This window comes from Vipera ursinii (genome assembly GCF_947247035.1).
Source record: "Vipera ursinii genome assembly, chromosome: 3".
NCBI lineage: Eukaryota > Metazoa > Chordata > Lepidosauria > Squamata > Viperidae > Vipera > Vipera ursinii.
Window position 1 is genome coordinate 53906145 of NC_139516.1, and position 14346 is coordinate 53920490.

Here is a 14346-nt window from a genome sequence, read left to right on the forward strand (position 1 = left end):
GTGCTGCACCCGCGGAGCTTGGGGGGGGGGGGAAGGGTGGCGGCTGTGCACGTCCGCCCGCGGGGCGTGCCTTAATTTGAGAAGCTCCGAGCCTAATTGGTAGAAGATGCGGAATGAGGGGGGGGTAGGGATGGTTGGTGGCGGACGCGAAGGACGCCTCTGGGAGTAGCCGCTCAAGACTCGGCTTTGCAGAGCGAATGAGAGTGCAAGCCCGGGGTGCATTCCCAGGGACCGGTGCCGGGGCCAGACCTGGTAAATGATGAGTCTGTTGCACACGTGTCGGCCGGAGAAAGTCTGAGGACGTGGTCCGTTTTAGAAGAGATTCCGGTCCCCAGCTTTCCCAAGCGAAACCTTTCTGCACTCACAAGTTGTGATGCCGTTTTCTATAGTTCTTGCAGCGGTGCTTGATACTGAGCTTCTAGAGGAAGTGTTAAGTTAGACCGTTTTTTTTTCCCAGCCTAATTTGGGCACGAAGGATCAGCGGTCGGTAAACAAGCTGCAGATGCTATCCTGTCAAAGGCAGAAACTTGTCACTTCTAACCGCTCATCTTCCCAGGGTCCTGCTCTCCATAATGCAGTGTTGTATAGAATAGATCACTCACTTGCAGACAATTTGCTCTGATTCTTCTTAGGTAAATAGTGTATGTAGCTTTACTTGGGAAGATTCTGGAAAAGATAAGCAACAAATCATCGAACACCTAGAGGCAAACAAAGTCATAACCAAAAGCCAACATGGGTTTGTCAAAAACAGATCATGCCAGACAAGTCTCATTGCATTCTTTGCAAAATTAGTGGACCAGAGGAATGCTGTGGATATAATTTACTTGGACTTCAGTATGGCATTTGATGAAGTAGACCACAACCTACTACTTGCTAAGATAGAAAAATGTGGGTTAGACAGCATCACCACCAGATGGATTCGTAGCTGGCTGACAGGCCGTACTCAGCGTGTGGTCCTCAATGGAACTGCATCTACATGGAGGGAAGTGTGTAGTGGGGTGCCCCAGAGCGCTGTTCTGGGCGCAGTGCTCTTCAACATCTCCATCAATTATTTGGATGAGGAGATACATGGGGATCTCATCAAATTTGCAGATGACATCAAGCTGGCAGGAATAGCCAACACTCCAGAAGATAGGCTTAAGATACAGAAGGATCATGACGGAGTTGAACACCAAGCCTTATCTAACAAAATGAAATTCAGTGATGAGAAAAGTAAGGTTCTACATTTAGGCAAGAAAAACCAAATGAACAGGTACAATATAGGTGGTGCCTTGCTCAATAGTAGTAACTGAGAGGGATCTTAGAGTCCTAGTGCACAGTCACTTAAATTGAGCCAGCAGTGTGCTGCAGCTGCCAAAACAGCCAACACAGTGCTAGGCTGCATTAACAGAGGGATAGAAGTTGAATCAAGATCAGGTGAAGTGTTAATACCACTTTATAATGCCTTGGTAAGGCCACACTTGGAATACTGCAGGCATGTCAAACTCGTGATGTCACGTGACGTATGACAACTTTTTTCCCCATTGCCGGCAATGAGGTGGGCACAGTTTTGGCATGACACATCTGGTCCTCAGGGCGGGAGTTTTGACAGGCCTGGAATACTGCATCCAGTATTTGTCACCACGATGTAAAAAAGATGAGACTCTAGAAGCTAGAGTACAGAGAAGAGCAACAAAGATGATTAGGGGACTGGAGGCTAAAACATATAAGGGGAACGGTTGCTGGAATTGGGTATGTCTACAGTTTAATGAAGAAGAGAACTAGGGGTGATAAGATAGCAGGGTTCCAATATCTCAGAGGTTGCCACAAAAAAGAGGAAGTGAAACTATTCTCCAAAGCACCTGAAGGCAAGACAAGAAGCAATGGATGGAAACTAACCAAAGAGAGAAGCAACTTAGAACTAAGGAGAAATTTCCTGACAGTTAGAACAATTAATCAGTGGAACAACCTGTCTCCAGAAGTTGTGAATGCTCCAACACTGGAAGTTTGTCTGAAATGGTATAGGGTTTCCTGCCTAAGCAGGGGGTTGGACTAGATGACCTCTAAAGTCCTGTCCAACTTCTTGTTGTTGTTATTATTATTATTTTAAAAGCCCACTAATAGAATAGAATTTACTTTCAAGTGAGTTTGCCTATGACTCAGTTTGTTGCTGCTCAGGGGAAAAAATGGACTTTGAATAAAATTGTCTATTTAAACCAGTGTGTCAGAGAAAAGACTAGCATGAGAAATATTTGCTTGATACCGTTGGCTCTTATTAGATCATCTTCTGCCACTTGTAATGTGCAAATGATTGTTTCATGGAACATGCTTGCTGGAATCCTGATTGCAGCAAAAAGATTCAATATGGTTGATTTTATTAAAAATTTTAAAATTATTGAAATGATTTTCTAAATCAACATAGCATAGCAATAGACACCATTACTCACCATAATTAGCCAATTAAATATACCAAGAGCCAGCCTGTTACAGAGGGTGAGGTGTTGAACTAGGATTAGAAAAAATTAGGCTCTCATTCAACCTTACCTGTGCAAATCTTTTTGTTTTCAGTCAAGTGTGTTTGAGCCCCTAATCTGTGAAATTTTCCAAAGCCAACAATCCTCTTGTACAGTATTTTCCAAAAAATACAAATCCAATTAATAGTTAAACTGTTTTTTTTTAAAGGATTAAAGCAGAGATCCCCAACTTCGGTCCATAGACCAGTACCGGGCCGTGGCATGCCAGCAACCGGGCCACAGAAACAAGCAAAGTTCCATCCACGAAATGCAGGCAGCACACAAATCACGCACCTTCCAGTCCGCAGAAAAACCTCTCTCCAAGGAACCGGTCCCTGGTGCCCAAAAGATTGGGAACCTCTGGATTAAAGGACATTCATTAATTTCAGTTAAACTTGCTGGTCTAAAGATTCTTGATCTTTAAAGAAAGCCAAAGAATAAAAAAAGTCCAAAGTGATTAAGGGATGAGCCCATTAAGAGTCCGTATAGGCAAATTTAATGCTATAAGCACAATGGAATTCTGTAATTCTGAGCTGATTAATAAGCTGATTGCAAAGACACAGTTCCTGTCCCCTCCTAAAAAATGCATCTGTGTAGAGCAGAGGTCCCCAACCTTTTGGGCACCCGGGACCAGTTCCGTGGACTGGAGGATGCGTGGCTTTGTGTGCTGCCTGCATCCCACTGATGGAATTTTGCTTGTTTGTGTGGACCGGCTGCTGGCATGCCGCGGCCCAGTACTGGTCCACAGACTGGGGATTGGGGTTCCCCGGTGTAGAGGACATGTGAGTAATTTACCTATCTGTAATTTATTCACCTGATTCCTGCAGTTGGGTGCTCTTTTTTTAGGCAACAATGTGTTCCTTTCTCTTCATCATATATAAATAAAAAGGTACGTTAAAAAAAGAAAGAATACATGGTCCTGAATGCTCAGATTCTCATGCAGTACATTACCGTCTTTGTCAATTTTTTTAGGATTTAATGGTAGATATCATTTTCAATCTGATTTCATTTCTAACTTGATGAATTTTTCAGGTTTTTTTTTAATCCAGCAATTTACCTGTGGCGTTTTGTTAGATCTGTCAGAATTACTCTATAAAGTGGGAGGAAAGAAGTCCAGTTAAATACATTGTTTTATACATTCAGTATTTTATTTTCCCCTTTCAGCTTTAAAGCATGACTTCTGTTTTGGCATATAATATAAGTAACAATTTAAATACCAAATAGCTTTTTAATGGTTGAAAAAACACATGGCATATTTTTTTTGCAAAGTAATGGCTTTGTTTTTTAAAAAATTTGCAGATAGAGGAGGCTGGACGGGTGTTCCTCTTGATGAAGAAGGACTATCGAATTTCACGTAATGTGCGACTAGCCTGGTTTCTTGGTCATTTGCATCAGGTTATCTGCTCAATGTCCGAAGCTGAATTGGTGAGTAAATTTTATTGCAAAGCTTCTAAACATTTTTTTGTTACGTGGGAGGAACAGAAAGGGGTTAGCTCTTGTGATTTTAGGAAGAGTAATTCATGTATGGAATTCTGTGATTTCTTTCAATTTTTGTTTTTAACTTTGTCTCTATTTGGTGTTTGTTTTTTTTTGTTTTTTTGTTAAAGGCAAAGTCAGACAGTGAGTTGGATGTTCTCAGCATCCTGCCAAAGATCTGGCAACCTGATGAGCCTTTGCAAACTAAGCCGTACCTCCTAGTGCCTTCAACACATGTCACTTTCCTTGCACACCGGTACCGTTTTGTGATTGAACTGGATTTGAGTCCATCTACAGGGATTGTGGTAAGTATGTTAATCTCTCCAAGTTGTAGTTTCAGTTTTTCCACCCTTTTTCTTTTTGTGAGAGTGCTTCCTGTTCAGAACTCTCAGAAATATATCCCCTATGAAGAGAAGCCTGCCTGCTACCTATTTTTTTTAATCTAGTTTACATCTATGGATATGTTTAATCTGCATATCTTCACTGGTGAAAATTATTATGAATTCCAAATATTTAAAAAGTAAAATTCTTATGACTTACTTCCAGTTGAGTGGAGATAATTACCTCTGAGGTAAATTAAGGAAAACTTGCATATCCTCTCTTTTTTTTTTCTTTTCTCTAGGATGACTCTCCCGGGGAGATAATTTTTGATGAAGTGTTCTATGCTCTCTCAAGGTGTTTAGGAGGATTATTAAAGCCCTTTAGAATCCCAGGTTCTGACATTATATTCCAACCTGATATTTTCATCACTATCCAAGCATATTCTTCTATCATTAGCCTACAGATACATCAGGTAATTCTTACACCTTCAGTTTTGAGATGTTTATGTGAAATGCTTAAGCGGTTTAGAGTTAAAAACGTCTTGTTGCTAGGGAACACAGTGATGGACTGTAATCTGCAACATTTTAAAATGGGCTAGGTAGCCTGAATTACTTGTGGGCATTTTGGACTGCATTTCCCATAATCTGCAACGTTGATTGTATTCAATATGTTGTATGAAAAACATAGTCTAAAACATTTGTTCTCAGGTTGCCTGCCTGTGTTGTAAACAACATTTGTTGACTAGAACATATTGAATGTGGATACATCTTTTGGGTAACCTTTTTATATGCAGTGGGCTTGATCAGCAAGACAAGTGACTATTGACCTAGGTGAACTTTACATCTTTGGTCTAATACCCGTGTTTCCCCCAAAATAAGACCCATTCTTATTTTCTTTTGGTCTCCGAAATAAGCACTAGGGCTTATTTTCTGGGGATGTCTTACCTGCTTACCTTAGGACCACCACAGCCAGGCCTCTCATGCCCCAACACCTGTTGCGCCACTGACCAAGTTCTTCGGCTGTGGCCGCACGCCACATGGCCCTGGTGCCGTCGCAGCAGGACGCTGCATGGTGGATTCTGCCATAGCATGCGTGAACAGCGGCACTGGCGCATTGTACCATGTGGCCTCCTGCGAATGGCAGTACCAGAGTGATGCGCCATGTGGCGTCCGGCCATGAGCAAGCGGTCGCAGAACTCAGGTAGCGTTGCGACAGGTGTCAGCACGTGTGAGAGCCTGGCTGCAGAATTCCTAAGGTAAGTGGGTGCAGGGCAGTTCTACCTCCAACCTAGCTTGATTTTTACTTGTGCACCTTGCTCCCAAACTAGGGCTTATTTTGGGGGAAGGGCTTATATTAGGTGCATGCATATTTTCAGGGAAACATGTATATCAAACATAGATGTAACTTATGTTTTTGAAAATAAAATTTATTCTTTAATTACTCTAACATAATTTGTGTTGGAGGTCAGTGCAAAGTAGCAAAAAAAATGAAGCCACAGAGAGGTATAAGACTTCTGTTTGCCAAGGAGATGAGCATTTTAACTACTGTTTTGTATCTTTTTACCTGTTTGAATCTGCTCTTTAAAATTGTTCTTTGTGAACTGATATAGTTCCCTTTTTAAATTTTCTTGGGTTTTGTTGATATGCCATCTGCGGGACTTCATTATATAAATAAAATCCACAGATTTTTTTTTGTCCATGGCCCAGGTGCTGTTCCAGGGTTGCTTGTCAGATGGAACAAAGACAGAAACCTTTTTGAACCAGGTTTATACACAGTTGTGCGCCTTTGAAAACAAAGTGGCTGAGATGCTCCAGCACCAATATGAGGCCAAAACTCAGGTGAGGAAGTCATAGTAACTGTTTTCTTCTTGAGTTGAGTGGGAAATTTCTTCATATTCTTTCCTGTTGTGGGCTAGGACCTTCCTTTGGGGGGAAAAAAAGTTAACTAATTTTTCTACACAAAGGGGTTTTGTTGAAGTTGGCTTAATCAGCCTTGTAATAATGGTTTTACTATATACTTTACGTAATTTGCTCACCCATCCATGGCAAATTGATCAGCTAAAAAGGAAAGGGAAGAAAACCAATTATAAATTATACATTTATAATTTATTATAAACAATAGTATAATATACTATATTGTATATATTATATACATAATAGTATAATAAAAGGTGTAATTATACATTTATAATTTATTACACATTTATTATATAAATTTATACTCTATATTCTTATTTCTATTCTTGTTCTATTTCTATTTTATTCTATTCTAGAGCCTCTTATACAAATAATAATGTCTTAGTCCAGGGCTTTTCAACCAGTGGTATGGGTACCACCTGTAGTACATTGGCATCTGGCAGGTGGTACGTGACCATCCTAGAAAAGTGGTAGTGGGGGAGGGGAATGAGCTGGCAGCACTGCACAAGCCTGAGCGAGAGATGGCTAGAGCTGCAGGGCTGTCAGGGCTCAGCGGAAGCGCCAGGATCAGCGACAGGCTCCAGCTGGAGCTCGGCGCTGATCCTGGGGCTTCTGCTGAGCCCAGAAGAAGTGCTGATCAGCTGGAATCTTGCAGCATCTCCAGGGTCTTGTGATTTACACTCAGATGCTTGGCAACTGATTCATATTTATGATGGTCACAGTGTCCCAGGGTCATGTGAAGTGACCAAAACCTGCTGCAACCACCCGGCAGACGGGGGGGGAAATAAAAACCAAACACCCCCCCACTCCACCCCCACTGCCAATCCTCAACAGAAATGCTCACAACAATTAAAACCTTGGACAGGAGGAAGAGCGCCGCCGGGCGGGCAGGCAGGCAGGTGTCTTGCTCGGCTGTGGCTTGGGGGGCACTTTTTTTCAGTGCCATTGTAACTTTGAACATTCACTAAGTGAACTGTTGTAAGTCGAGGACTACCTGTACTTCATCACTTTTTTCTTTCTTTTTTTTTTTTTTTGGTCATCAAGTTTTTGACACCTTGCTAGGCGACTGGTGGTACTTGGATGTTCCCATATCCTAAAAGTGGTACAATGGGTGAAAAGGTTGAAAAGCCCTGTCTCAGCCTATGGTGTACAGATGACATGTTCTGCTTTAGAAGTTTGCAAAAAGGAATACTGAGATACTATATTTAATATGCTTCTGAATGTATTGAAATACTATAGAATATTAAATCTTTTATGACTTGTGTAAGTTGTCTTAATTGTGTAAAAGAAACTGGCTTTAATTACTTCAATAGTTTATTGGAATATAAAACTTGAAGGTACCTGGAGTGGATGATAATGTGCTTTGTATGCCCCTGGAGTTCAGAGGTAATAATTGTTAGTATTGAATAGTAGTGTATGAAATTGTTGCCTAGTCTAGAATAAGCGAGCTGAATGGATATTTATGGAGGCATGCCCTATAGCAGGGGTGTCACATGTTGTGACTTATCGTGACTTTTTTCCCCTTGCCGGAGCTGGGGTGGGCGCAACTTCCAGGTGACGCATCCGGCCTGTGGACTGGCAGTTTGACACCCCTGCCCTATTGGATGTTGAGTCAAAAGGATTTTTGAAGAAATTTCTGAAAGCACTATATGTTGCTAACTTAGCAAATAGAATTTTCCTTACTAAAGATTCTTTTTGAAGTTTCTGTAACATGTCTACTTTTGTGAGAACTAATGAGAAACATAATGCAGGTAGTCCGGTAGTCATAGTTAAGCAACAATTGGGACCTGTCATTTAATGAAATGGTTGCTAAATGAAAAAATCATGTGATTGCAACTGTGCTTGTGATTTACTTCACCTTTAGTTTACAGCAGACATGTCAAACTTGCGACGTCACATGACGTCGTGCAACATATTGGGACGGTTTTGCCATTGCCAGCAATAGGGTGGGCGCGGCTTCCATGCAATGCATCCGGCCCGTGGGCCGGCAGTTTGACACCCCTGGTTTACAGCATCAGAAGGATATAGACTCACACAGCTGGCTGAGCCCATATATTAAGGAAGGTTTCAGGAATTTGACTCACAAGGAAGCTGGGTAAAAGGACAAATCTGCTTTTTCCCAACTCCCTCTCCCTTTGGAATGCTCACCGCAGAACTTGGATAATTAGCAAGGAGGAAATTAATGTTTGGGTTTACATTCATTGGAGAGGAAGGGATTATAAAAATAAGTAGGCGCACAATGTAGAATACACATTGAAAAGATTGTGCTAGTGCCAGCTGTTCTCACCGGAGAGTCACAAACCACTTAGGCAAAAATAGCCATCACTGTGAAATTGATTAGTTTTGTCGGAGCTCTACTATTAAATGTTGTCTTAATGTTCTCAGTGCTAAACAAAATAAACAGAAATAGATGCTACTGAGCTGTACAATATAAATACATACCAGCCCAGCTGCTACATCTTTTTTTGAAGTGAAAACGTCAGGGCTTTTTTTCTCATAGAACGCTCAGAACGGAGTGCCGGCACCTTTTTTGGATGGAACCTTGTAGGGTAAGCAAGGCGGGTTGTATGACATGTGTGAGTTCCGGCACCTTTTTCTTTTACAAAAAAGCACTGGAAAACGTTATTCATTGTATTGCAGGCTGAGCCAGCCAGGGAATCTAATCAACTAAAGTCACAGCTGAGTTTGTTAATTTGCACTGGGGAGCAAAGCAGGTCAGGAACAGATAGCTTATTTGGACAATGTGTCTGCTCTGTGAGAAGTGGGGGGGAAATGGGTCAGTCACAGGCAACACTTACTAAATGGCAGATTGTGACTAAAAGATGTTGCGAAGGTTGTAAATGCAGGCATTGGTTGCAAAAGTACTTTTTTGTCACTGTCGTAACTGCAAATGGTCGCTGCCTGAAGCAATCACTGAATGAGGACTACTGTACTGTACCTTCATTCCTAAAGTGGGTAGGTTCTTGGTGAAAGAAAGCTGGCTTTCATGGTGTATTTACTCTTTCCTACTGACTGTTGTTCTGTATTGTTGATTTTCCTTTGCAATTTCTAGAGCACTTCCCAATATATGTTCAGAAAGCTGAAAACCTTTCTCAGCAAAGGATCAGTAACAGTGAACGGGAGACAGTTGCTTAACAGTGAACGGGAGACAGGAGCTCAGATAGCAATTATAGTAACTAGCAAAAGTTGATGACTCTAGTGCAGGGGTCGGCAACCTGAAAAAGCAAAAGAGCCACTGGGAACCGGTTCCATCACACATAAAAAAAGTGGGAGCCGCGTGTGTGCATCCACGCACGCGCATGCACATAAAACAATGTTTTGCGCATGCGCAAAATGTTTTGTGCGTGCGTGGATACACGCGCGCAGTTCCACTTTTTTTTATGTGGACGCTAGCGGTGACGGGTCTCCGTGGTGACGGGCACTGGGTTGCGGTGCCGCCTTCAGCCTGGGCATCGCCGGAGCCACCCCCGGGACCTCCAAACTGCCACCCGAACACCTGTTTGGAGACCTGCTGGTGCCGGTTAAACCGGCACCAGCAGGTCTCCAAACTGCACCTCCGCTCGAACACCAGCAGGTCTCGACACGGGTGTTCGGGCGGAGCTGCGCGCGCAGGTCTCCAAACCTTTGGAGAGGTGCGCGTGCAGCTCCGCCCGAACAGCGGTTTGGAGACCTGCTGGTGCCGGTTTAGAAAGTTGCTGCGGGCTGCGGCAGCTTTCTAAACCGGCACCAGCAGGTCTCCAAACTGCATCTCCGCCCGAACACCAGCAGGTCTCCAAACGGGTGTTCGGGCGGAGGTGTGAGAGAGGTGCGCGCACAGCTCTCCAAACCTTTGGAGTGGTGCGCACGCACCTCCGCCCGTTCGGAGAGGTGCGCGCGCACCGGGCGACTGGGAGCCGCAGGAGACGGCTCAAAGAGCTCCGGAGCCGCGGGTTGCCGACCCGTGCTCTAATGTTTCCTAACTGAAATCGTACTATAATTGCTCTGTTGTTTTTTGCTGATATCTTACTTCAAAGAGATTTCAAGAGGTATATTTGGCAATATTTTTTTTTAGGAATCTCAAACATTTCTTAGTATAAAGACACTTAGCTGTCTTACAGGGTGTGGTCCAGCCACCATTGTCCTTAGGCAAACTTTCCTCTTGGGGATAGTATGCTATGAAATTTTGTCTCAATATTCTTAGTGCTAAACAAAATAAACAGAAATAGATGCTACTGAAAACTAGCTGTACAATATAAGTACATACTAACCCAGCTACTAAATCTTTTTTGGAAGTGAAAATGTTATTCATTGTACAGCAGATAAGGTTATTTAAGAAAACAAAGTCTGGGGAAGTTCTGAAACAGTTATCCGTTCAAAGGAAAATGGCTTTAGCCAGCTCAAATCTTAAGGCAAGAAGCCTGGTTTAGTGAAAAAGCAAGCTACTCAAAGTAATACACTGTATTGCAATCACAAAGTAACAGATTTAGAACAATCAGGAGAAAAGATGAATTGAAAACTATTTCAGCTGATAAAATATCCAGTGAGAAAATACACTCCTTATTTAACACTACCTTGTTTTGTGTCCATTCACAAATATGACAGTAATTAAACATTTTCTGACCAGTGTGCACACTTGCAACCAAATTTTGTCTGCCTAATAAATGCAAGCTGGAGTGGAAATAATGCTGGCATAGGTTTACGAGAGACCTTTATCTAAATGAGACAGCAACAATCAATAATCTTTGCAGTATATCTCTTTTTCTCTGTGTCACATGTTTGCTTAGTGGCCATTTGACTTCAAATTTAGGGGACAGAATGTGGTTGCCAGATGAAAGGGTGTATATAGTTCTGATTAGTGATATAATAAAATAACAAATTTATATGTAACAAAAAAGACAAATTAGAACAACAGAAATATTTAAAGTAAATTTTAAACCATCCAACCCCCACTATTCTAAATGCTAGTATTAATTGTAAATCCATAAACAGAAAAAACAGTATACTTTATAAAGGTTCACCAAGCCGGGAAAAATTAAAAAAATCCATTAGATTGCTTGAAGTATGGAAAGCACTAGATCAGATGAGGTTGGTCCAGATATATAGTTCTTCAAACGATATCCTGCCTTGGTAACTTGATTTCTATATTTGAAGTTTTATTCAGGAAAATATAGGAAGCTGAAATCTTATCAAAAACATAAATAAACATTGATTTCCAATTACACAAAAAAGAAAAAAACATAACCACATAGAGATTGGACGTGGTGGCTCAGTGGGTTAGGACGCTGAGCTTATCGATCAGAAGGTCGTCAGTTTGGTGGGTCGAATCCCGAGTGCCTCATAACAGAGTGAGCGCCTGTTACTCGTCCCAGCTTCTGCCAACCTAGCAGTTCGAAAGCACGTAAAAAAAAATGCAAGTAGAAAAATAGGGACCACTACGGTGGGAAGGTAACAGCGTTCCGTGCACCTTTGGTGTCTAGTCATGCTGGCCACATGATCACGGAGACATCCTCGGACAAGCGCTGGCTCTTCGGCTTTGAAACGGAGATGAGCACCGGCCCCTAGAGTTGGAAACGACTAGCATGCATGTGCGGGGGAACCTTTACCTTTACCTATATTGATTACAAAATTGTGGAAAATTTTTCTCAACTGTGATGAAAGAACTAGAAAAGTCAACTTGGGTTTAGATCTGCATGGAGTTGCAATGATGAAGTAACTATTGCAACTGTAGCTTAAATTTTGTCAAGTAATTGGTCTTCAAAGCAACAGTTGATAGCATGCACTATGACAGCATCTTGGTTCAGGCTTCTAGCGTATGGAATTACATCTAAAATATGCTGAAGGTTTTTTAAAAAATCACGCTGCAAACTGTTGGGTTGAATGGCAACATATGGAATCCACAATCAACATTTCTCCATTAAAACTGGACTCCATTAGGATGGTATTTCCTCTTGCTATGTTTATTCAATACAGACATGGATTATATTTTAGGAAATCTTGTTGCCTGGAAAAGTTAGTGGCACTGTTGTGCATTAATCCAGTTCAAATAATTACACATTTAACTTCTGTTGATAATATGCTCGTCTTAGCCAACCCTTAAGAAGACTTACAAGAAAGTATTAGTCAGGGTTTGCATATAAGAAGGCAAACTGTTGCACAGGAAGGGGTCACCATTGAGAAGGTCTGGTTCTGCTGTTCTGATGCAATGCTATAGAGGACAGGATTCTCTGCAGGACCTGTCTCCTAGTTCTTACTGGAAAACCGGACCCTGAGTTTTAAAGGCTTTGAAGATAATAACTAGCATCTCAAATTATCCTTGGAGGTTGACTGATAGGTGAAGACTTGGTATATAAGTAAAACCTGGTATATAAGTAAAACTACCCATCATTATTTAGGCCATTGAATGCTGTTCTGGATTAAGTGTTCAGATGATCTTCAAGGGCAGCCTCAGGTAGAGCCCCATGTAGAGAGAATTCCAGTAGTCTAGTTATATTTATATGGACCAATGAATCAATGGAAACTGACTTTTGAGAGGAATTAATAAGAAAGGCTTGAGGTGCCTGTGGTGAAAAATGAATACTTCTGAGGTATAGCTAATAGAATTTCTTCTGTTCTTGCAGGCGGACTTGTCATCCCTTAACCAGGAACATATTTGTGACTCTCAGGAAATTCCAGGGAAGAAGTTGGGGGTTTCAATGGTTACAGCTGATGTTGGACTTGTCAGTATGATTCGACAGGGAATTTTGGCATTGCAGCTGCTTCCTTCCAACTCTACTGCAGGTGAGTGGGATCTTTTAAAAAACCTTTAGAGTCCATCTCTTATGTTTAATTAGATAAAGGGAGACAAAGAAGGGAAATTAAGTTAATCTTGTATACTCTTGTCTAGAGACAGTTCTGTTAAATTTATATATCCTATCTTTCCTCCAAGAGCAACAGAATACATAGCTTAGTCTTCTGTTTTTTTCCTCTACGGTAATAACTACGGCATTTGCAACATTGCAAGGTTTTGCGCTTTGCTTCTCTAAGCCTAGAAGTAAATCAGTTCCAATGCACAGAGTTGTTGAGTTCTTTGCTTTGGAATGCTTGTTGAGGTTTTTCTGTAGTTTCAGACTACCTACAACAAGCCTTTTTCTCTGAGCACAGTACAGAGGATAGCTGCAATGATTTAATTGTGAATGAATAACAGACTAACAGAGTTGGAAGGGACCTTGGAAGTCTTCTAGTCCAACCCCCTGCTCAAGCAGGAAACCCTATATCATTCTGAACAAGTGGCTGTCCAGTCTCTTCTTGAAAAATGTCAGTGATGGAGCACTCACTATTTCTGGAGGCAAGCCCTTTCACTGATTATTGTAGATGTTCCACATAAAAGGTATTAAAACTACAATTGTAGTATTATAAAACACATGCTGGAAATCGGTATAATTGGGGGGAAAAAACTACTTACTGCAAATAATCCTTTCGGTGCCATCAGCCCTTTTTAATTGCAAAAGGCCAATAGGACCTAATTTTGAATATAAAAATTACAGTGGGCCAATAGGATTGATTGATTATTTATTTATTTATTTATTTATTTATTTATTTATTTATTTATTTATTTATTTTAGACTGGTCTTGACATCAGTTTTGTTTAATATGTATCTTGTTATAAGATTCAGGAAACGGGCCATTGCTGTTTTCTAGTTAGTTATTTTTCCTTAGCTCTGCCACTTGCAAATCTCTCTCGGAAGCTAAGTCTTGCCTTTGATGATGGAATGTTCACTCATGTCTCTTCAGTGCTGATAATTGTTGTTGTTATTATTCGAAGGGATCATTGTGATCACAGATGGTGTCACCAGTGTGCCAGATGTAGCAGTCTGTGAGACTCTGCTCAATCAACTGCGCAGTGGGACTGTGGCCTGCTCTTTTATTCAGGTGCTGTGGAAAGTACACTGGCTGCTGGCGCATTATTGCATAATTGTGAATGTACAGTACTTAGGGCCATCCTAATATTTAAGACGGAGCCCATCTGCCTCTCATGACAATATAAAAGCTAGTGCTTGTTAACGTATTGACCTTTTCAGTATTCATTTATAACAGAAGGAAAAATTATTATTTATGAATATAATGATACCAGAAGTCTAGTTGTAGTAGTTCATGAGCAAATGCTGATTCATGGTTTGATCATT

General features: G+C 41.3%; 1 protein-coding gene across 3 annotated transcripts in view; it reads left to right on the forward strand.

Annotated features, from left to right (window-relative positions):
* Window positions 1-14346, forward strand: part of SZT2 (SZT2 subunit of KICSTOR complex) — a 98062-nt gene that overhangs the window by 159 nt on the left and 83557 nt on the right. For all 3 annotated transcript variants that reach the window (XM_083359880.1, XM_083359881.1, XM_083359882.1), the window contains exons 2-7: window positions 3792-3917; window positions 4100-4273; window positions 4591-4761; window positions 5996-6127; window positions 12802-12961; window positions 13986-14092. In XM_083359880.1, coding sequence (XP_083216006.1) covers window positions 3792-3917; window positions 4100-4273; window positions 4591-4761; window positions 5996-6127; window positions 12802-12961; window positions 13986-14092 — 870 coding nt within the window. The remainder of the gene's footprint in view (window positions 1-3791; window positions 3918-4099; window positions 4274-4590; window positions 4762-5995; window positions 6128-12801; window positions 12962-13985; window positions 14093-14346) is intronic.